General features: G+C 41.0%; 2 protein-coding genes across 4 annotated transcripts in view; one reads left to right on the top strand and one right to left on the bottom strand.

Moving 5' to 3' along the window:
* Positions 1–2,316: 2,316 nt before the first annotated feature.
* Positions 2,317–6,099, bottom strand: Dhpr (dihydropteridine reductase). The gene is made up of 5 exons (XM_037426759.2): positions 5,739–6,099; positions 5,178–5,367; positions 3,488–3,628; positions 2,814–3,006; positions 2,317–2,587 (listed from the first exon to the last, which is right to left on the bottom strand). The coding sequence occupies exons 1-5, from the start codon at positions 5,823–5,825 to the stop codon at positions 2,491–2,493; spliced, it is 708 nt and encodes a 235-aa protein (XP_037282656.1). The 5' UTR covers positions 5,826–6,099; the 3' UTR covers positions 2,317–2,490.
* Positions 6,100–6,432: 333 nt separating this feature from the next.
* The window catches only part of PAPLA1 (Phosphatidic Acid Phospholipase A1), a 58,132-nt gene continuing 47,573 nt past the window's right edge, over positions 6,433–16,991 (top strand). For all 3 annotated transcript variants that reach the window (XM_037426757.2, XM_037426756.2, XM_075876197.1), the window contains exons 1-3: positions 6,433–6,718; positions 9,497–9,796; positions 11,782–13,313. In XM_037426757.2, the coding sequence (XP_037282654.2) occupies positions 6,580–6,718; positions 9,497–9,796; positions 11,782–13,313 (1,971 nt within the window). In that variant the 5' untranslated portion in view covers positions 6,433–6,579. The remainder of the gene's footprint in view (positions 6,719–9,496; positions 9,797–11,781; positions 13,314–16,991) is intronic.

Below are 16,991 nucleotides of genomic sequence, written 5' to 3'. Positions count from 1 at the left end.
GTGTAATCAGAAAACTAATCACAATCTCTATGCTTGTAACAGGGCGTTCTTTTTTAGACAGTACAGATCTTTATACAAATCCTATGACAGTAACACTCCTATCGTTTTCACATGCCAACTCTACGTCGAGCTGTAATGATACTGTTTTGTCTAAGGAAAAAATTATTTACTTTAAAATTATTGACTTGAGGGCAGTTTATCGTAGAAAGTTGTAGTGCATGACAATTTATGACAATTTTTTAGATATTATAAAAGTTGCACATAGTTCAAAATAGTCATCATCAAATCTTCAAGGTGCGATCAAAAACCAATTGCACCTAGTTTGCATGAAACGTGACCATGACTGCTCAGGACAGGGAAGTTTTGTAATTTGAATGAAGGCATGTCATGGCCGTATCTTTCAGTGAAAAGCAGCAAGTCACCTGACGTGTGCCAGCAGATCGTCTTATCTTTACATGTGATATTTGGTGCTTATCCGTTTCTTTTGATCTGTGAACACTAAAGCCACAATTATCAACCTTTTCTGGCTCTGTGCAGAATAATGCCCCGAGGCAGCCTCTGTGGTGGTGCTCCTCGCACACAGGCGAAATAGTATTTCGTGCCTGTTTTATACTTTGTGTAAAAAAAAACAACAGGTAAGCATCACACATCACACCCAAAGAATAAGTTGTCTACTTAAGTAATTGAGAATGCTAGCAGATTTTCGTGACCAGATTGAGCTTTGGCATGCCTTGATTCAAACTTTATCACTTCCTTGTCACGTGTAGTTCTCGTCTTGCATAACCAAAAGGCCGCGTTTCCCACGCACCAGACTCCTCAAGCTTTTATTTCATCCGAATAATTCGATGATAAATATGTAAACTTGCACGCTACTTTCGTGATCTCTAAAAAATGGGTATACCATAAATTAGCATAGATGAACAACTTTTTAATGTAAAAGGCTGCCCACAAAAGAATGATTGAAAAACAAAGTAAGAAGTTTTTGTCAATTATAGTCGTGTCAATTTCATTTTAGTTCTGATAAAGTATTTCCACTTTGTCATAGAGTTCGTGAACAAAAGCAACACTACCCCCGAGTGTCATGGAACTTTATGAAACGTCTGAATTGCCTAAAAAAGAACACCCTGCAGAGCCAATGTAACTAGAACCATGGACATTGCTTTGTCCATCTGAGATGGAGATAGAAGCTTGTGCAGTTTTCACATAGTGTGAAACAACAAGCAACACGATTATAAAATAAAGATATGTAAAGATAAGTCATTTTAAATGTTAAGCTTGCGGCAACAAGTCGCATCATGTTTTTGGCACTTCGGAGAATTGCGTGCATCGCAGGACTAGCTTTGCAATAGGCAATAGAAACCATTTAATTTGCTATTGTTGCTTCAGAAAGGCACTGTCGGATAAGCAAAAAAAATAATTTACAAAAGATAGGTTTTAAAATGCAGTAGCAATGATAAGCATTAGGAATTAGAAACATGCAGCATTCCTAATGCTTATGACAAACATTATAAAGTTACGATTATAAGGTACTACACACAAACTACATTGGTTGGTTACATAGTTGGGTGCACAGCAGATTTACAAGGATCTGTCCGTAAAAGCCAATTCTACTTCGAATACTTAGAAAGCCGTGAGGTGTTCATTTGTGGGGCATGTTAAAATTTTACATTTCCCACCATATAAAACATCCGTATCTTTTGGCAAGTGGTTCCTGCTTCATTAAATTAAACTGCTGCATGATAAAACAGAATAGGGTTTGTCAGTGTTTGATTAATGGCTTCGTGAACAAGTTGTCATAATGGGCCACTTATTTTGCATGGAACATGAAGTTATCAGTATTTAATGGAGATTCATTTCCTTGCATGCTGTACAGTTGTTAGTGCTTGCATGTAATCCAGTGTTGTAGATGATCAAGTGCTGTTCGTACTGCCGTGACTCATGCATCGAACTTCAATGTTCAAAACTCGTTCTTCATGTGCCCCTCACTTTTTCTTTTTGCTAAGCTGTGTAATGCAGGGAAGCACCCTGCACCATTTAGTTTACTGTCATATCAATTCAGCTTTCATTCCATGTAGCTTAGCAACAATGTAGAAGTGGCGAGATGCTTAGAGCATCACAAACGGAAGTACTAACAGACACCTAGAACAGTGTGAATTTGTGAATTAAAATGTATGGTTTTTTCACTATATAACATCAATGGTGCTGGCTAAACCTGCGTGATATGGTTACTGCATGCAGGTTTGGCTTTTGTGTGCACTTATTCTTTTCTAAGTGATGGTGTTGGGTTAGCTACTGAGAAATATTAATTAGACAGCATAGAGCAATCAATATTTAATTTTGCATATGCTGTAGTAAAAGACATAAGTAGATGACCATTCTTTTGCATATAAGAAGCACACATCAAGGAAAATATGTGAAATGCACGGAGAAGATCTGGGAGAGTTTGAGATATCATCACTGATAGGCCCCACTCCTGGCCAAATGGCTGAATCAGGCAGAAACATTGGTTTTGCCCCCTTCAGTCACCAACTTCATTAGGCTACCATTCACTGGTCTCTCTTGACCGGTGGTCCACTTGAAGAACAACCTGTGCAGAAACGAGGTAGAAAGATTTCATCACACAGTGTAATAGCAGAGTTAAAAATTTGTTGTGGGTATGAATGGGCAACACTCAGATTTATTTCAATAAACATTAATGTTGTAAATGATAACCAGATTGCTTAATTGTCCACAAGTAACAGTTTCCTGGGCATAAATTATACATCTGAAACATCTGAATGTATTTGAAGCTAGTATAAGGTTCATGCACTTACTCAGCCACAAAGTTTAGGGGAGTCCAAGAGGAGAAGTCTGCCTTGGGCATGAACTTCCGATTCATCGGAGTGTCCAGGGTCACAGGAAGTATAGCCACCACAGTTGAATTTTGTGGCAGCCCGCTCTTGTCAGCAGCCAAGCTCTGCACAAGGTGGTGCACGGCCGCCTTTGCCATGCCATAACCAATCATGCCTGAGAAAGGAAATAATGTCACAAGCTCATTCAAGTCTCTTGATAGCTGATGAGCTGTACATAAAAAACCTACTCCTGCATGTTGTCTTTGGCACCACTGAAGTCACGATATTTTGTAGTAAGGAATGATAATTCATTTCAACACAATAACCTGCATGTCAGACAGGCAAATGTGCACGAATCTTTAACACATCATCTTCAGCTAATAATACCAGAGAACTACACTTTTTAAGGAGGCACTAGCAGACCAACATGCAATATGACAGGTGATTTAGTAAAGGTTTTTGGATTCAGCTGAGAGAACTGTAGCTTTTTTTTATTGAAGATGAAGGGAAAACAATTTTCACTTGCTGCCAACATTTCTATACAGGGCTCTCCATCTGGGTTGACATGGCTACCTCCTAGGTTCCACTGGAATATCTTTTAAATGAAACTGTGCACACTCATTTGTAAAGTGTAAACAAAGAAAGTCGCTACAAACCAGGTGTGGGCTCGAGAGCAGCCTTGGCTCCAGTCAGTGCAAGCAGACCACCATCTTTCAAGTGCTTTGATGCAAGGCTAGAGGCAATCACTGATGTCCAAACACTGGACTTCCAAAGAGAATCACAGTTCTTCACATAGTCTAAAATATAAAGAAAAGTGGCTTTAGAGGCAATGCATAGTAGTACATTTAGAACAGTAACAATGTGATAAGAGCATGGCCTTAATTCTGAATTCACTGGCCATTCTAATTGTGCAAGTACAATGGCTTCTGTGCTGGCAGAGCAAGATTCAACCACATGAGGAAAAATTCAGGGGAACAATAACAAATGCAAAGGTATTTCGTTTTTCCCCCTCCATATCTGGCAAAGGCTGTCCATGATTGGTCAACACCTTCCAGGCCACTCCCACAGTGCTTGTTTCTTCAAAGGCAGCGAAAGTGCCCCAGTGCATTAGTATGCCAAATAAAATTAACTTTTCTAGGAACAGCCCCAGAGTGCCCTGTTCCAAAAGAAATAGAATATGGCTGCTTGCATATTTTTCTTGGACTCTGTTTCACTGCTGGTGGCCAGAGCTACTTATCTGTGTATCAAATTTTGTATTTTTTATAACGGCCATCAAGCAGTTTCTCTCAAAATGGAATTCGCCACCTTCCCATTTTGTAAGAGGGATTCATGCTGGAATTCCACAGATATGCACGTTGGCTCAGCATAGTACAGCACATTATTTTTCTCTTTTTCTGGGTACCTAGTTGGGTACTGTTGCTTTAAAGGATACAGATAATCACAATTCGATATCCACGTGTCCAAATTTGTCTTGGCACAATAAGGACAAGCTGCTTTCACGAAGCCCTGAGAAGTGGCCCCGCTTGTCTAGTCATATTCGCAAAACGAGCGAACGAAAATGACTGAGTACTGCAAGAGCACTTTTAAGCGTCGGGCGACAACGGCCCTATAGATCATATTCAAAGTCATTTCAGCCTAATATATTTTTTTGTACTGAATCTTAGACACTTAAAAAGATCAGGAGTATGCAAATGGATACCATCACATTTTGAGACAGCCATTCAATTTTTCGGATTCACAATTTTTCTGCATTTGTATTTAAGGGCAGGGAGTCACAGTTTTGCAAAAGCTTTTTTCATTGATGTAATCTTGGGGCTGAGGAGGTTATTATAATTTGTTGTTAGGCTAGTTGGTGCATGTTACAAGAAAATTATATGACGCAAACCACCGGGGAAGAATAAGCGAAAGAGCGTCACATAGAAGAAATATACTGCAGTAAAACTTACTGCGCTAGTTGGTGCAAAATTGTAACTTGCACCAACTAGAATAGAAATCGTAGAACTAAAAATTGCAGCATGCACCAAAAGCGTGCTAAAATATTCTAACATTTTAAAGTAAATACGCGCTGCAGCGCAAGCAAAAAAAAAAAAAACATTGCTACCGAGAACAACTTTTAACCAACTTGCCGACGTGGCTACAGTCCAAGCCGAAGATAATTGGCTTTCCACGTCTAAACATATTTACGGCGCGTCACTGAAAGCTTCCCGTCGCTCTTTTTTTTTTTTTAACGCTTCGCTCTTTCTTTTTTTTTTTAAATGCTAGCTGGGCCCCAGTAAATAGTAAATGATCAATCTGGACTATGCGTCAAAAAGAAAAAAAAAAAATCCGAGCAGCACAAACACTTACCGGCGGAAGCTGCGTTTCCCCCGGCCCATCCGCCGGCTACACATATGAGAGCATCGATCTTGTCATCCTTGAGCACCTTGGCGACTCCCTGGAGCACCAGTTCGTGTTGGTTGGTCCACGCTTCGCAAGACTGCACCACCACATTGGCGTCGGCCTCTTCGTTCGGAAAGTGGTCTACGGACGCAACCCACTGTACAAAAAAAGTTGAAAATGGCTCACAACGATTAAAAGATAAAAAGAAACATGCAAGCTAAAATGGATTGAAAGGAAGCCAGGTCCAGAATGCGGAAAGCACACTAAAAAAATACATGACGCAATAATTGAAACTACTCTCTCTGGATGCCTTGAAAAACACCTGTTGCGTGGACGCACGAACTGTAAAAGTGGGTGCCGATTCAAACCAGTAAAATTTAAATTTATTCGCGAGGTCGCCAAAAGCGGAAACACGATCCCTTCACAAAGTGATAAGGCCTTGAAACGTCTAGACGTCTCACTGATAAAAAGACCAGCCACCGAAAAGAGTTCATATAATCGGTAGTTTAAAGAACACGCACTGCTTACCCACTGTTTCTGCCTAAAAAAAGAGACAATCGCGCTTCCGAGTGCGCCTTTTCCTCCGTAGACGACGACTCGACCTGCCGTAGCCATCGTTTCTTCAGGAATGTCGAGATAATTACTTGGTGGTCAGGATGAGGAAGGACGAGTCTTTAAGCACACGCCACCCGCAGGGATGCCTTGGAGCGACTGGCGGAGTCCGTCGTCGTGGGGACAGCGATTACGACGATTGCCGCGATCGTTGCGACCCCAGCTATGCCCTACTATCAGTCCGTCAGACGCACGACTGTCTTTCAAAGGTTATGACACTGTTACCACTACACCCGCAGTAATCATAAATGCATACTTCGGACCCAGTCTCTGAATGCTAAAAACGAACACCGCTAAAAGATGGGCCAGCGGTTTTGGTTGTCATGGCAATTGTGACAAGAAAAAAACGTGGAACTAAGCGCAACCCGCGCAACCACAGTGACATAAAAAAGAAAATAAAACGTACCCAAACTTAATCGTGCAAGAAAACACTACGACCGCATTCCACAAATATTTCAGCAAATAAAACATTTCCATTAATAAGCGAAAATTTGGAGTGCAGTTAATCTGAAACAAATAATACAGTCCAGAGTTTGACGATATACGTGTTGTGTAGTTTGGCCACATTGCTAAGTAATGAAGAAAGAAAAGAAAGGTGTACACGATGCATTGGGGGTTTCAGCTGGTGTGGTAGCGTATTTAACGTGTGGTTGTCACAGCACATTTTTGTGATATCTATCGATACCTAGTTGTCGTGACGGACGCTGCACCCTTGTCATTTCTCTCCTAGATCGATGTTTTGCGTACACTTGTCCAGATGGCTGGCCTAGGCAAAAACGACTCAAAGAGACTCACTTCGCTGTTGCTACAGCCACCAAACTCAAGCTTCTCGTGGAATGACGTGCCCAGTGGAAATATCCTCATGCCAGTGACTCAAATGGAACCAGGAACAGAAGGTTTGCTCACGCATGATAGTCTGATGTGAAGCGGTGACGTTTTAAAGCTGTTGTATCTCACAGATGTTGGGGAAACCACTTGCAGTTCTACTTTCTCGGTGTTACGTTGATATCCACGTTCGACAGCGTTTTGACATACTGAATTCAAACTCGAGCGCGAAGACTGTGCACAAATTTGCAAAAACTGTAGCAAATTAGTGCTGCCATACTGATTCGACTTTATATCAAGTTTCTCCCCAACATTAAATTGTGCACGGACGGAAATCAGTGTTGCGCTGAAAATGGCTGTTTTCTTGTTTATTAACTCTTGGATCATAGTGCGGTTTATTCGAGCGCAGCATAGATAAAAATATATCTCTACGTGTTTGACATTGTCGATTTACATTTTATGAGTACTGGGGTAGGTCAGCAGAACAGTTTTAGTTTTCCTTTAGAAGCGCTATTCTTCACTCTGTTGGGGGAGACAGCAGGACACCAGAGTGTGCCGTCTCGTCTGTGCGTTGTGAAAGCGCAACTTTGTGAAAACAACTTGTCGAACAGCCCATTGTTCGAGCTACAAATGGTCTACTACAGAGCCCTTGCATCTACAGGAAGGCTATTTTGGTTGAAGTGACGTACCTCACGTGAAAAAAAAAAAAAAATCATAGAAGCTTTAGGAATTGATAATCTGTCCATGGATTTCAGAGTTTTGCATAACTGTTGGTCTGTATAGAATTATGCACAGATATTAACTCGGTTCACTTAACCTGCATAATTAGTAGATACACTATACCATTCTTCTCAGCTATTTGTAGAAGTGCTGCTCTACATGTGTTAAAAATCTGCCTGGCAATCAAACAACTTGCCTCTTGCTAGCAATCTGTGCTTCCATTCCGCTGCTAGCTGTTTTGTTGAAGCGAGTAAACTCTAGATGCTCCTCATCACTGACAGTTCATGCTCCTGTGCACAGAGACATGCATTTTGCAAACATAAGGCTCCAATTTCAAAAGTAAATGCCAGCAGTACCATGCCTATTTCTCCAGTTCAGCTGTAGCAGCTCGGATCAATTTGTTTTAGTACCAGATTTCTACAAGTAGGTATCTTATGAACAGTGCGTAATTGAAGGCAGTTCTGACAAACAGCCGTGCAAAAAACGAAAAGTACGATTGCTGATTCAGTGCTTATCCTTGTGTTTGTTCTGCAGGTATTTTTTTTTGCCCTCCAGTTTGTCATAATTATGTGTAAGCAAGTGTAACTTGTCAATTAAATTGGAGACAGCTCATATAGAAGTGAATTAGCATGGATGAATGCCTTTTCTCACCATTATATTCTTTTGTGTCTCTAGATGTGTTCTGTCCATAAAGTAAGCTTAACCAGCTGACCCAAATACAAACTCATTTTTACAAAGGGCCTAGCTATAGAAGTTATATGTTGCTACTTTCTTGCTGTCTCTTTCTTTTTACAAGTACATATATATAGCCGCAAGATAAATTGTTTGACTCTCGCTGTCTTATAGGCATAGGCATATCAGCCGGTGGGGCAAGGGGGTGCGATCCCCCCCCCCCACTGAGGAAATTTGGGGGGGGGGGGGCTGAGCCCCCCCACTTTCGACAGTGGTCACTCTTGGCTGCACGCTGGGGAAACCAACAAATAAGACAAAGTTTTCTGTAACAACAATAATTCAACTAAATTCTTACGGGAGGATGAAAATGTTACGAGGCAATGTTACGTCATAGTGAAATTTTGCCAACATTTCCGCTGTGATGACTTTCCTTGCAGGTTATTTGCGGTGCGGGTCACCTATGCGATGTTTTCGCGTCTTGTCCTGTATTGCAGAGCAGGCAAGTGCTTAACAGGGGCCCTATAATAATACATCACTTTTTCGTACTTTTATTCTGCTGTGACTTGTTGATACAGTTACGGATTGAAACGAGCAAACTTTTTATGGACTGGCCAAATGATTTGCGGCTTCCTGTAAATAATTTTCTCTAAACGAATATATCATCACCGCTGCTCTGTCGATGCTGTTGCGAGCCAATGAGTGTGACGAATCGTTTCCGCACTGAAACGCCCAAAATTGTTTCCGCTTTAGCCTCTGATGAATCTGATCAGCCTTGCTTATGGTAACTTGGTAGTTGGAACTATAGCGGCAGTAAAACGCGGAAATGGAATGCGCTTTTACAGAGGTAATTGAATATTTACTGTACATTGATAAACGAGGGTTAGACGAATGTATTTTTTGGTATATGGCTGCTGTTGCTGCGTTTAACGTGTATATATGTATCCTCGTTGATGCTTGGTACATCTCCATTCTGACGACTAACATTCATGATAAATTTAATAAACAAGCTTTTGTGGTATCTGTAGATGTTAACTGCCAAAGCATAATCAGAAAGAGAGAGACAGGCGTGATAGCTAGATAAGCTTCTCATATTGGATGCGGGAATTGGGCTAAGGGCACCATTCCTCAGCCTGGGCCTTTTAAAGTGTGTTTGAACTTCGTGGTATCTAAGAAAGCGCGTTGTGTCACCTCTGTGTATGCAAATTCATATCAAAGTGCGAGCTCGTCGATGAAATTCTCTCTCGATATACACACACACACACGAATGAGGTAGGTCTGCCCCCCCCCCCCTCTCGCGAAAGAGTTGTATGCCACTGCTTAAAAGCAAGTTGCTTACATCATTTTTATTTTGCCAACTAAACATCAGGTGATATAGAAGTGTTATTGTTGCCCTTGGTGAACTTATTCCTCTTGAACTGAAGGCACCAGCTCTAAGGCATTGCCACTTGCTTTTGCAGATTGTGCTGATGCAGATACTTTCTTGGGTCAAGAGCCAAATAAGGCGCAGCACTTTCCCACAGCACCCGAAAAGGTTGGAGCCAGTGGGGCTGATTCTTTGCCATCAGGACCATTCTCGCAGCTGCAGCAGCCTCTGCGACCACCACCAGCTCAGATGCAGGCACCACCACAAGCACAGTTTGCTGGTGCACCACCAGTGGCTCCTACAGAGAATGTTTCAGCAGGGCCTGACACAGCCTTCCAGATGTCGCAGCCAATGCCAGATCAAACAAGCTCTGCTCTCGGACCTCCTCCCATGGGTGAGTTGACAGGTGCCTGTGAAAAAAGCCCACCTTGTGCTTCGTATGTGATTTCTTAAGACTGCAGCTTTAATGAGCTATGTAATCATTAAATGAGAAATCGTTAAACCTGAAATGTAGTTGGTGCTATGGGGTGTGAAGTTGCTGCCCTGACGAAGACAAGTCCTCTCGCCGTAACATATACTCTGGAGACGTCTTCTGTTCACTGACTTCTGACCACTTCCATCTTCCCCTAAACTTTTGTTTTGTTTGGGTAATCACTTAAGAGAGCGTGACATACAGATGTAGCATATTAAGCTGCTCAATTGTTTACCCCCACCCCCCAGTCCACCCATCACTCATACAGATTGCAACTAGAAACAAGTTTTCATAAGTGTCAAATTCTTATGGCTGATATTTAGGGTATGTACTATTAGTTGGTAGTAGCAATAGCATTAGAATCAATAATAGAAACAACTGTATGAAAGACACTGTCATAATGAGATGCAATTACCTCAATGACTTTTATGCATGCCATAGCAGATAATATATGCATGCCATAGCAGATAATGAAGTTCCCTGATTTCATGACAAAACATTGCATCCATGGTTTGTGCTTTTGCTGACATAGGCCACTAAGCATACAGAAGTCTGTGTTCTTTCCAGAAACCTGTGTCCTGCATTTCACTTTGTTTGTTAGTTTATTTTGCTTGAACAGCTTCAGTATTTTTTTCTGCTTATCTCCTCTTTCTCCTTTCTAGGTCATCAGTATGTATGTAAAATATTACACTGTTTAGTGCAAAGTTCATGATTTGAAACACTGCCAATTACACCCCCTCCCCTTTTTGTGTGTGTGGGGGGGAAGAGGTCAACGGACACTTAGTAAAGATTCACATACTCAGAAATAGGTGGCACTACACATGTTTTATTGTCATAACAATGGCTGTTGGCATATATGGTGTCAAGTATACAGAATTATGTGCATTTGGATGTATACTCAAACCTCATTATAACAAAATTGCATCTTTTATTCAAATAAGTTTGTTATATCCGAAAATTTGTTATAAAAGTATATTCCTAACACACTATCTATTACGAAGATTATTCTTCATTTACCTCATTATAACCAATACTTCATTATATCTGGATCTGTTATGTCGTGCTTTGAGCATAGTAGGAAACATTCGCTTACATAGACATAGTAGCACTAGAGGTTTTCAGTATATCAACAAATAACATGAAAGTGGCATGAAATGGCAATAGCTGAAACTGAGGGTACGATGTCAAACAATGCTCTGCATAACAAAAAACTTTTGACGTGTCCGAGTTTTTATATGGTGGCACAGTCGACCACAGCAGCTTTCAGCATCCTGAGGTTGAAAACAAAAATGTCGAGAGAAAAAAAAAGTGGACAAAAAACCCTCAGTTATTTGACTTGTGAGCAGGACTTGGTTAAATGGAATATAATGCCATGAACACCAATATTATGCTCATAAAAAAGTTGTACAGTGCCGTCAATGAATTTTATGCTTATAGTTAATATGCATTGCTTCTATTGAGATTTGTACACAGCTTTGTTTGATGTTCATTAGAAATTATATTTAAGTAGTTCTGGCTTGTGTGACCAAATACAGCCTTTATTGTGGCCGAGTTACAAGGAATGTTCTATCCACATTTTCTGCACATATTTGCTACCAATAAATGGACTGTAAAGGGCAATACTTGGCCATATACTGGTTCTTAGCTTAGCCAGACAAATATTGTTTTTGTAGAAAAAAATTTGCATTTGTGTAGCCTAGGGAAAATAGACAGTATTTTGAAAAAGCAAGAAAGTCTCCTTCTATCCACTTACAACCTAACGGCAAGACGCATGGTTATACCTATTCCTGATTTTTAATGTCACTAAAAGCATCCTGAGCACAGGGAATCAAGTGCCAACTTTTGCTTGATATTGCTGTGAATTTTATTGTACATGAATTGTTCTGACAGTTGAATATGATTTTCAGGTCCACCCATGAACTTCCACCGCCAGAGCCCCTTGACCCATGCTTCTTTCCTGCGTCAGGCAGCCCACTCCACGCACACAATTGCACAAGGGCCAGGCAATAGTGCAACTCTGCCAGTTGGCCAGCCTCAAGAGACACCTTCATATCAAGGACCTAGCCAGAATGGTCCACCACCACCACACAACTTGTACACTCCGTCGTCCCAAGCTGATGCTTTCTCGTATGGCCCTTCTTTCACTGCTACCACTCCTGCTTCCTTTGAGCAACCACAGCATACATACATGCCTGACCATGCCCAGCTGCCTGTTTCTCCACCAGATGCTACCTATGTTCCTGTGAGGCCTCACTGGTTTTACAACAAAGAGATTGAGAACAAAGTTGTATGGATACCTTTCTCTCTATTGGACTCAACCAATCTGGAAGAAGCATCTGCAAGGTTGGCTTTTGGTAGTGAAGTTGTGGTGACCACCGACGGTGGAAGGTATGATGTGGATGTTGGTGCACGCTTGCGTCGCCCAGTGTACTGGGACGAAACACCCAGTCAGGTGCGACGTTGTACCTGGTTCTACAAGCTGGAAGGCCAGAACCGCTTTGTGCCCTACGAGGAGCCTGTGGCCTTCATATTGGAAGACCATTACCGAAAGGCTATGGCCACGGGACGCTGGCACCAGAAACTGGAACTGCCTGGGAATCAGACAGTTGTCATGCATAATTCCAGTGTAATGGTGCACTTCCTGCCTTCAAGCCACCCTGACGAGTGGGGCAATGTTAGTGAGGGTCAGACACGGCCTCGAGTTGTAAAAAGAGGCATTGAAGATGTTGACACGATTGAGGAAGGTGAGCCCAGCCATATTGATCACCTGGTCTTCGTAGTGCATGGTGTGGGTTCTGTGTGTGATTTTCGCTTTCGCTCGGTTGAAGAATGCCTTGATGATATTCGGCACATTTCTCTTGGGCTCATCAAGAGTCACTTCAGCATACCCTCACAGGAGGGCAATATTGGGCGCATTGAATTCCTGCCAGTCTCATGGCACTCAACACTGCACAGTGATGCTACAGGCATTGATAGTGCCCTCAAGCACATCACTCTCAGGAGTATCCCGAAGCTGCGCCATTTCACTAATGACACACTTCTCGACATCCTTTTCTACACTAGCCCTGTGTACTGCCAAACTATTGTTGATACTGTCGGCTCGGAGATTAACAGGTTGCACAGCAAGTTCATGGAACGCAACCCTGGTTTCAAAGGCACTATTGCACTAGCAGGCCACAGCCTTGGTTCACTGATTTTATACGACATTTTGTCCCATCAGAGTGACGCGAGCTCCCAGTCAAGCTCCACAGATGTCTTCGTTGATTCTCCTAAGGCTGAACTAACACCATCACCCACATCAACTCATGGTTGTGAAGAGGTATCGGACATCCCGCAAAATGCTGACAAGGATGTCTCTGTAGAATCCGTTTTTCAAGAACTCATGCTTGATGACTACATAGCCAAGATCCACGAGGAGAAGATCGACATAGAAACCTTGGTAAGTTTCCCACATACACTTGCAAAGTTCAAAAATTGTAGCCATGGGCCTTGTAATTTATAGTTGATCAATATTGTGCAATAGTGCAAGCTGTGCAGGCAAGCTTTAAGCATGCATTCCATAGCCACTATTTCACATGAACTTATTACGGGGTCCTACACCGTGTTTGCCAGCTGCAGTGATGGTCATGAAAAGTAATTGAGTGATGTGTGCTTATGGCTTAAGTTTCTGGTCATGCATTGAAGGATGAAACCTTCGATGGCTACAATTGAAATAAAGTGAATGTTACTTTTTTTTTGCACTTAAACAGAGAATACGAAAAAGAGGGGTGGGAGGCTAGTGTCAGCTGAAATTGTTTGGCTCCTAAAACTCACATTTGTAAAAAAATTTATTTCTCGGAATTTAGTGTACTGTACAGCGTTTCGTGATGTTTGTACAAGTGTACACCCACCCATTTTTTAAAACCTGAACGTGCAAGTGCCGACTGTTCAGTTAATAAGCACTATGTAACGATTCATGACAGCGAAAGCAACGAGAATGTGCCTGATGAACAGCTCTGTGCAGTTGCGAGGCTGTTCTGAGATCAAACAGTAAGTGCCAGGGAGCTGGCGCTTGTTGACACTGTGGTTGATGCTTGCACATTCAGGTTGAAAATATGGGTGGCTGTACATTGTTTCATGATGCTCTCTGAATTACAAATGGCGCATCACGTATATGAATGCAGTTTTACATACAAATTTTTTGTTCTATACTTGTGAATAAGGGATATGTGACCTATAATTGAGAAAACACTAGTAAACAATATTCAGGGTCTTATTCGTTTAACCACTCAAAATATTCCAACTTAATTGCAGCACTGCTGCCGACCTAATAGAAGTAGTATATAATGGAAACTGAAATTTCCTTTGCTATGGTGTTATTTGACAAATAAAAACTTAGCGTATTTTCATTTGTTGGACACATAATTGTACCTGTGATTGTTTATTGTATTGCATCACTAAAGAACAGTCTGAAATTTTTAAAAATTTACTGTCAGTATTTTAATTAGAAAAATATTTTGTGGCATTTTTCTACATAATATAGCAGTACAACTGAACTTCATCGTGACTAATTATTAGTTATTGATGTAAATGTCATATTTTGTTGTCATGTTTTGTCGAAGTGGGGTATTCATCTACTTTATACAGGGTGTTTTGTTTTGTAGATAATACAGGGGATAATACAGATGGAACACGAGGTTCGGGCTACCATTCCGAATTTTTCTAAAACTTACTGTGGGCCTGGGCATTAGAGCCAAAACAATGCTTTCGAATTCAGTTCTATGAAAAAAACTTTGTTCGCCTGAAAAAAAAAAAAAATCTTGGCAGCAACTTCAAAATTCTTGATAGAGTGTTCATTGTATAATATGGCCCTTGTTGGCAAACCGGCATTTACCTTTCACATTTATGCATTCCTTATCTAATTCGTCCTCTGAGCGCAGTTTTCATGTGCAAGCGGAGCTCATCTGTTGTTGAAGCTGCACTTATGTAATGTGAGTGCCTACAGTACCGAGTGACCGCTGCGGCAAATTTGTCTAGTGCATTATAACAAGACAGATCTTGGTGTACCATGCAACCTGGCTGTGCATTTGTTGTTGTGGAGCTTCTATTTTGTGAATACATTGTGTACTATTGTTTTGAGCAACTTATATTCGATTTTCAGCGCATAACTAATAGTGCGGCCGCAAGGCTCGCTTGCTTAGTCACATGCGAATCATTACAACTTGTTATCAACCTAAATAATGTAACATTTTTATGCAGAATAATAAATGAAATTCTTGGCTTCAATCGGAGCGTTTTTTTTTAAATAATAAAAATGGCTTTTTTCAAAAAAAAATGTTTTCAAACTTCGGTGTTTTTGGTAAACAACTAATGCTTCATCACAATTATTAGGTAAAATGAAGCATGATAAAACTGCAAAACTTAATTTAAAAAAGTGAAAGTGTTGACTTCAATATGTACCGGGTTTTATTGTCCTCAGGTTAAGTTGTATGTAGCAATATATTTCTGAAATACAGGTATTTTGTGCGGTTTGCTATGTTAGCAATTTTTCTGTTTTAAAGTTTTTTCAACAGATAAAAAAAATGATGGTCTCATAAGATTCTAATTTACGTGTTCTTTGAGGGGAATAAATACTCTGATTAAAGAGTACACCGTTTTTTCATGAGGTCCACTCAAAGTTCAGAAATCTCGAAAGTGGCAGAAAAGTTTTTTTTGCCGCCAAAATTGATTGTATATTTTGTTTTTAGGCAAACATTTTTTTTTTTTCATGAAACTAACCTCGTAACTACTGATCTGTCTCTAATGCCCAGGCCCAAGTAAGTTTCTACAAAATTGGGAATGGTAACCCACACCTCGTGTTCAGTCTTACGTGGACCCACCCACGGATATCTTATAAAAGACCTGTTGACAACAGTAAGGCTCCTGTTGTTTTCATCCAAACTTTATGTTGAGGTGGAAAAACTTTGTGCTGCTAAAAAAACACCATGACGAATTAACAAGAACTTGTTAGTTAAAATTCTAAAGTATTGTCTTGAGGGCAGTTATTGTAGATGAGAAAGTTGTAGTGCATGACAATATGTAATGTACCCATTCTTAAGAATTTACAAGCATTGCACATATAATTTGAGGTATTCATAATCGAATTTTAGGGGCAATTGAAACTGATCGCGTCCACCATGGAAAATACATGTTAAATCAGATATAGAGTTTCCTAAAATTAACTAGAGGGGAGAAACTCTGGCACTTTGATCATTCAGTGGTGATGGGAATGATGGGTAGTACACGGAATTGCCTAATTTTCGTGCTTGCAGGCTTCAAATGCAGTTGTGGCTTCGTTTCTTGCAGTGTTTCGATTTCGTTTCAAATAAAAGAACAAACTGTTTTGAACTTCATGACCCGATTCGAATTGGTGGGCTTAAAGATTAAGGTGATCAAGCGTAATTGATAAACTATTGCCGATCGTTGTTTTGTGACAAAACAGCTTTAAGCCATGGGAAGCCAAACAGAACAAAGTATGCAGAATAGGCAAATCCATGTCATACCCATTATTCTCATGCTTGCTGAAGTTTCATGTGTTGCAGCTCCTGAAGACACTTGCGCCAGAGTCTCTTATGATGCATGTATAGGAAGCTCTACAACATCAGACCGGAACTACCCGTAATATCAAATTCATGAAATTTGAGGTGCGTTGCGGCAGTATCTTTTCATGAAAAGGGGCAAGTCATCTTGCTTGCTCCTGTGTACAGCCTTAACCCTTGTGTGTGGTCGTCATCATCAGCCTGACTAGGTCCACTGCAGGACAAAGGCCTCTCCCATGTTCCGCCAGTTAACTCGCTCCTGTGCTTTCTGCTGCCATTTTATACCCGCAAACTCCTTAATCTCATCTGCCCACCTAACTTTCTGTCTCAGCCTAACCCGCTTGCCTTCTCTGGGAATCTAGTCAGTTACCCTTAATGACCAGCTATTATCCAGTCTACGCCCTATATGCCTGGCCCATGTCCATTTCCTCTTCTTGATTTCAACTATGATATCCTTAACCCCAGTTTGTTCCCTAATGCACTCTGCTGTCTTCTTGTCTCTTAAGGTTACACCTACCATTTTCTGTTCCATTGCTTGCTGCGTCGTCCTCAGTTTAAGC

The sequence above is a fragment of the Rhipicephalus microplus genome, chromosome X (assembly GCF_043290135.1).
Source record: "Rhipicephalus microplus isolate Deutch F79 chromosome X, USDA_Rmic, whole genome shotgun sequence".
In the NCBI taxonomy this organism is placed as follows: domain Eukaryota; kingdom Metazoa; phylum Arthropoda; class Arachnida; order Ixodida; family Ixodidae; genus Rhipicephalus; species Rhipicephalus microplus.
Note: the sequence above shows the minus strand (reverse complement) of the source record. Positions and strands in the feature narration are given on the sequence as shown.

What these genes read in the sequence shown, in the direction of transcription:
- Dhpr (XM_037426759.2), bottom strand. Translation starts at nt 5,825, where the DNA reads ATGGCTACGGCAGGTCGAGTCGTCGTCTACGGAGGAAAAGGCGCACTC. An exon ending in TTTTTAGGCAGAAACAGTGG is followed by an intron (nt 5,368 to 5,738) that starts GTAAGCAGTGCG and finishes TTTTTTGTACAG; the next exon opens with TGGGTTGCGTCCGTAGACCA. An exon ending in GGGAAACGCAGCTTCCGCCG is followed by an intron (nt 3,629 to 5,177) that starts GTAAGTGTTTGT and finishes TTTATATTTTAG; the next exon opens with ACTATGTGAAGAACTGTGAT.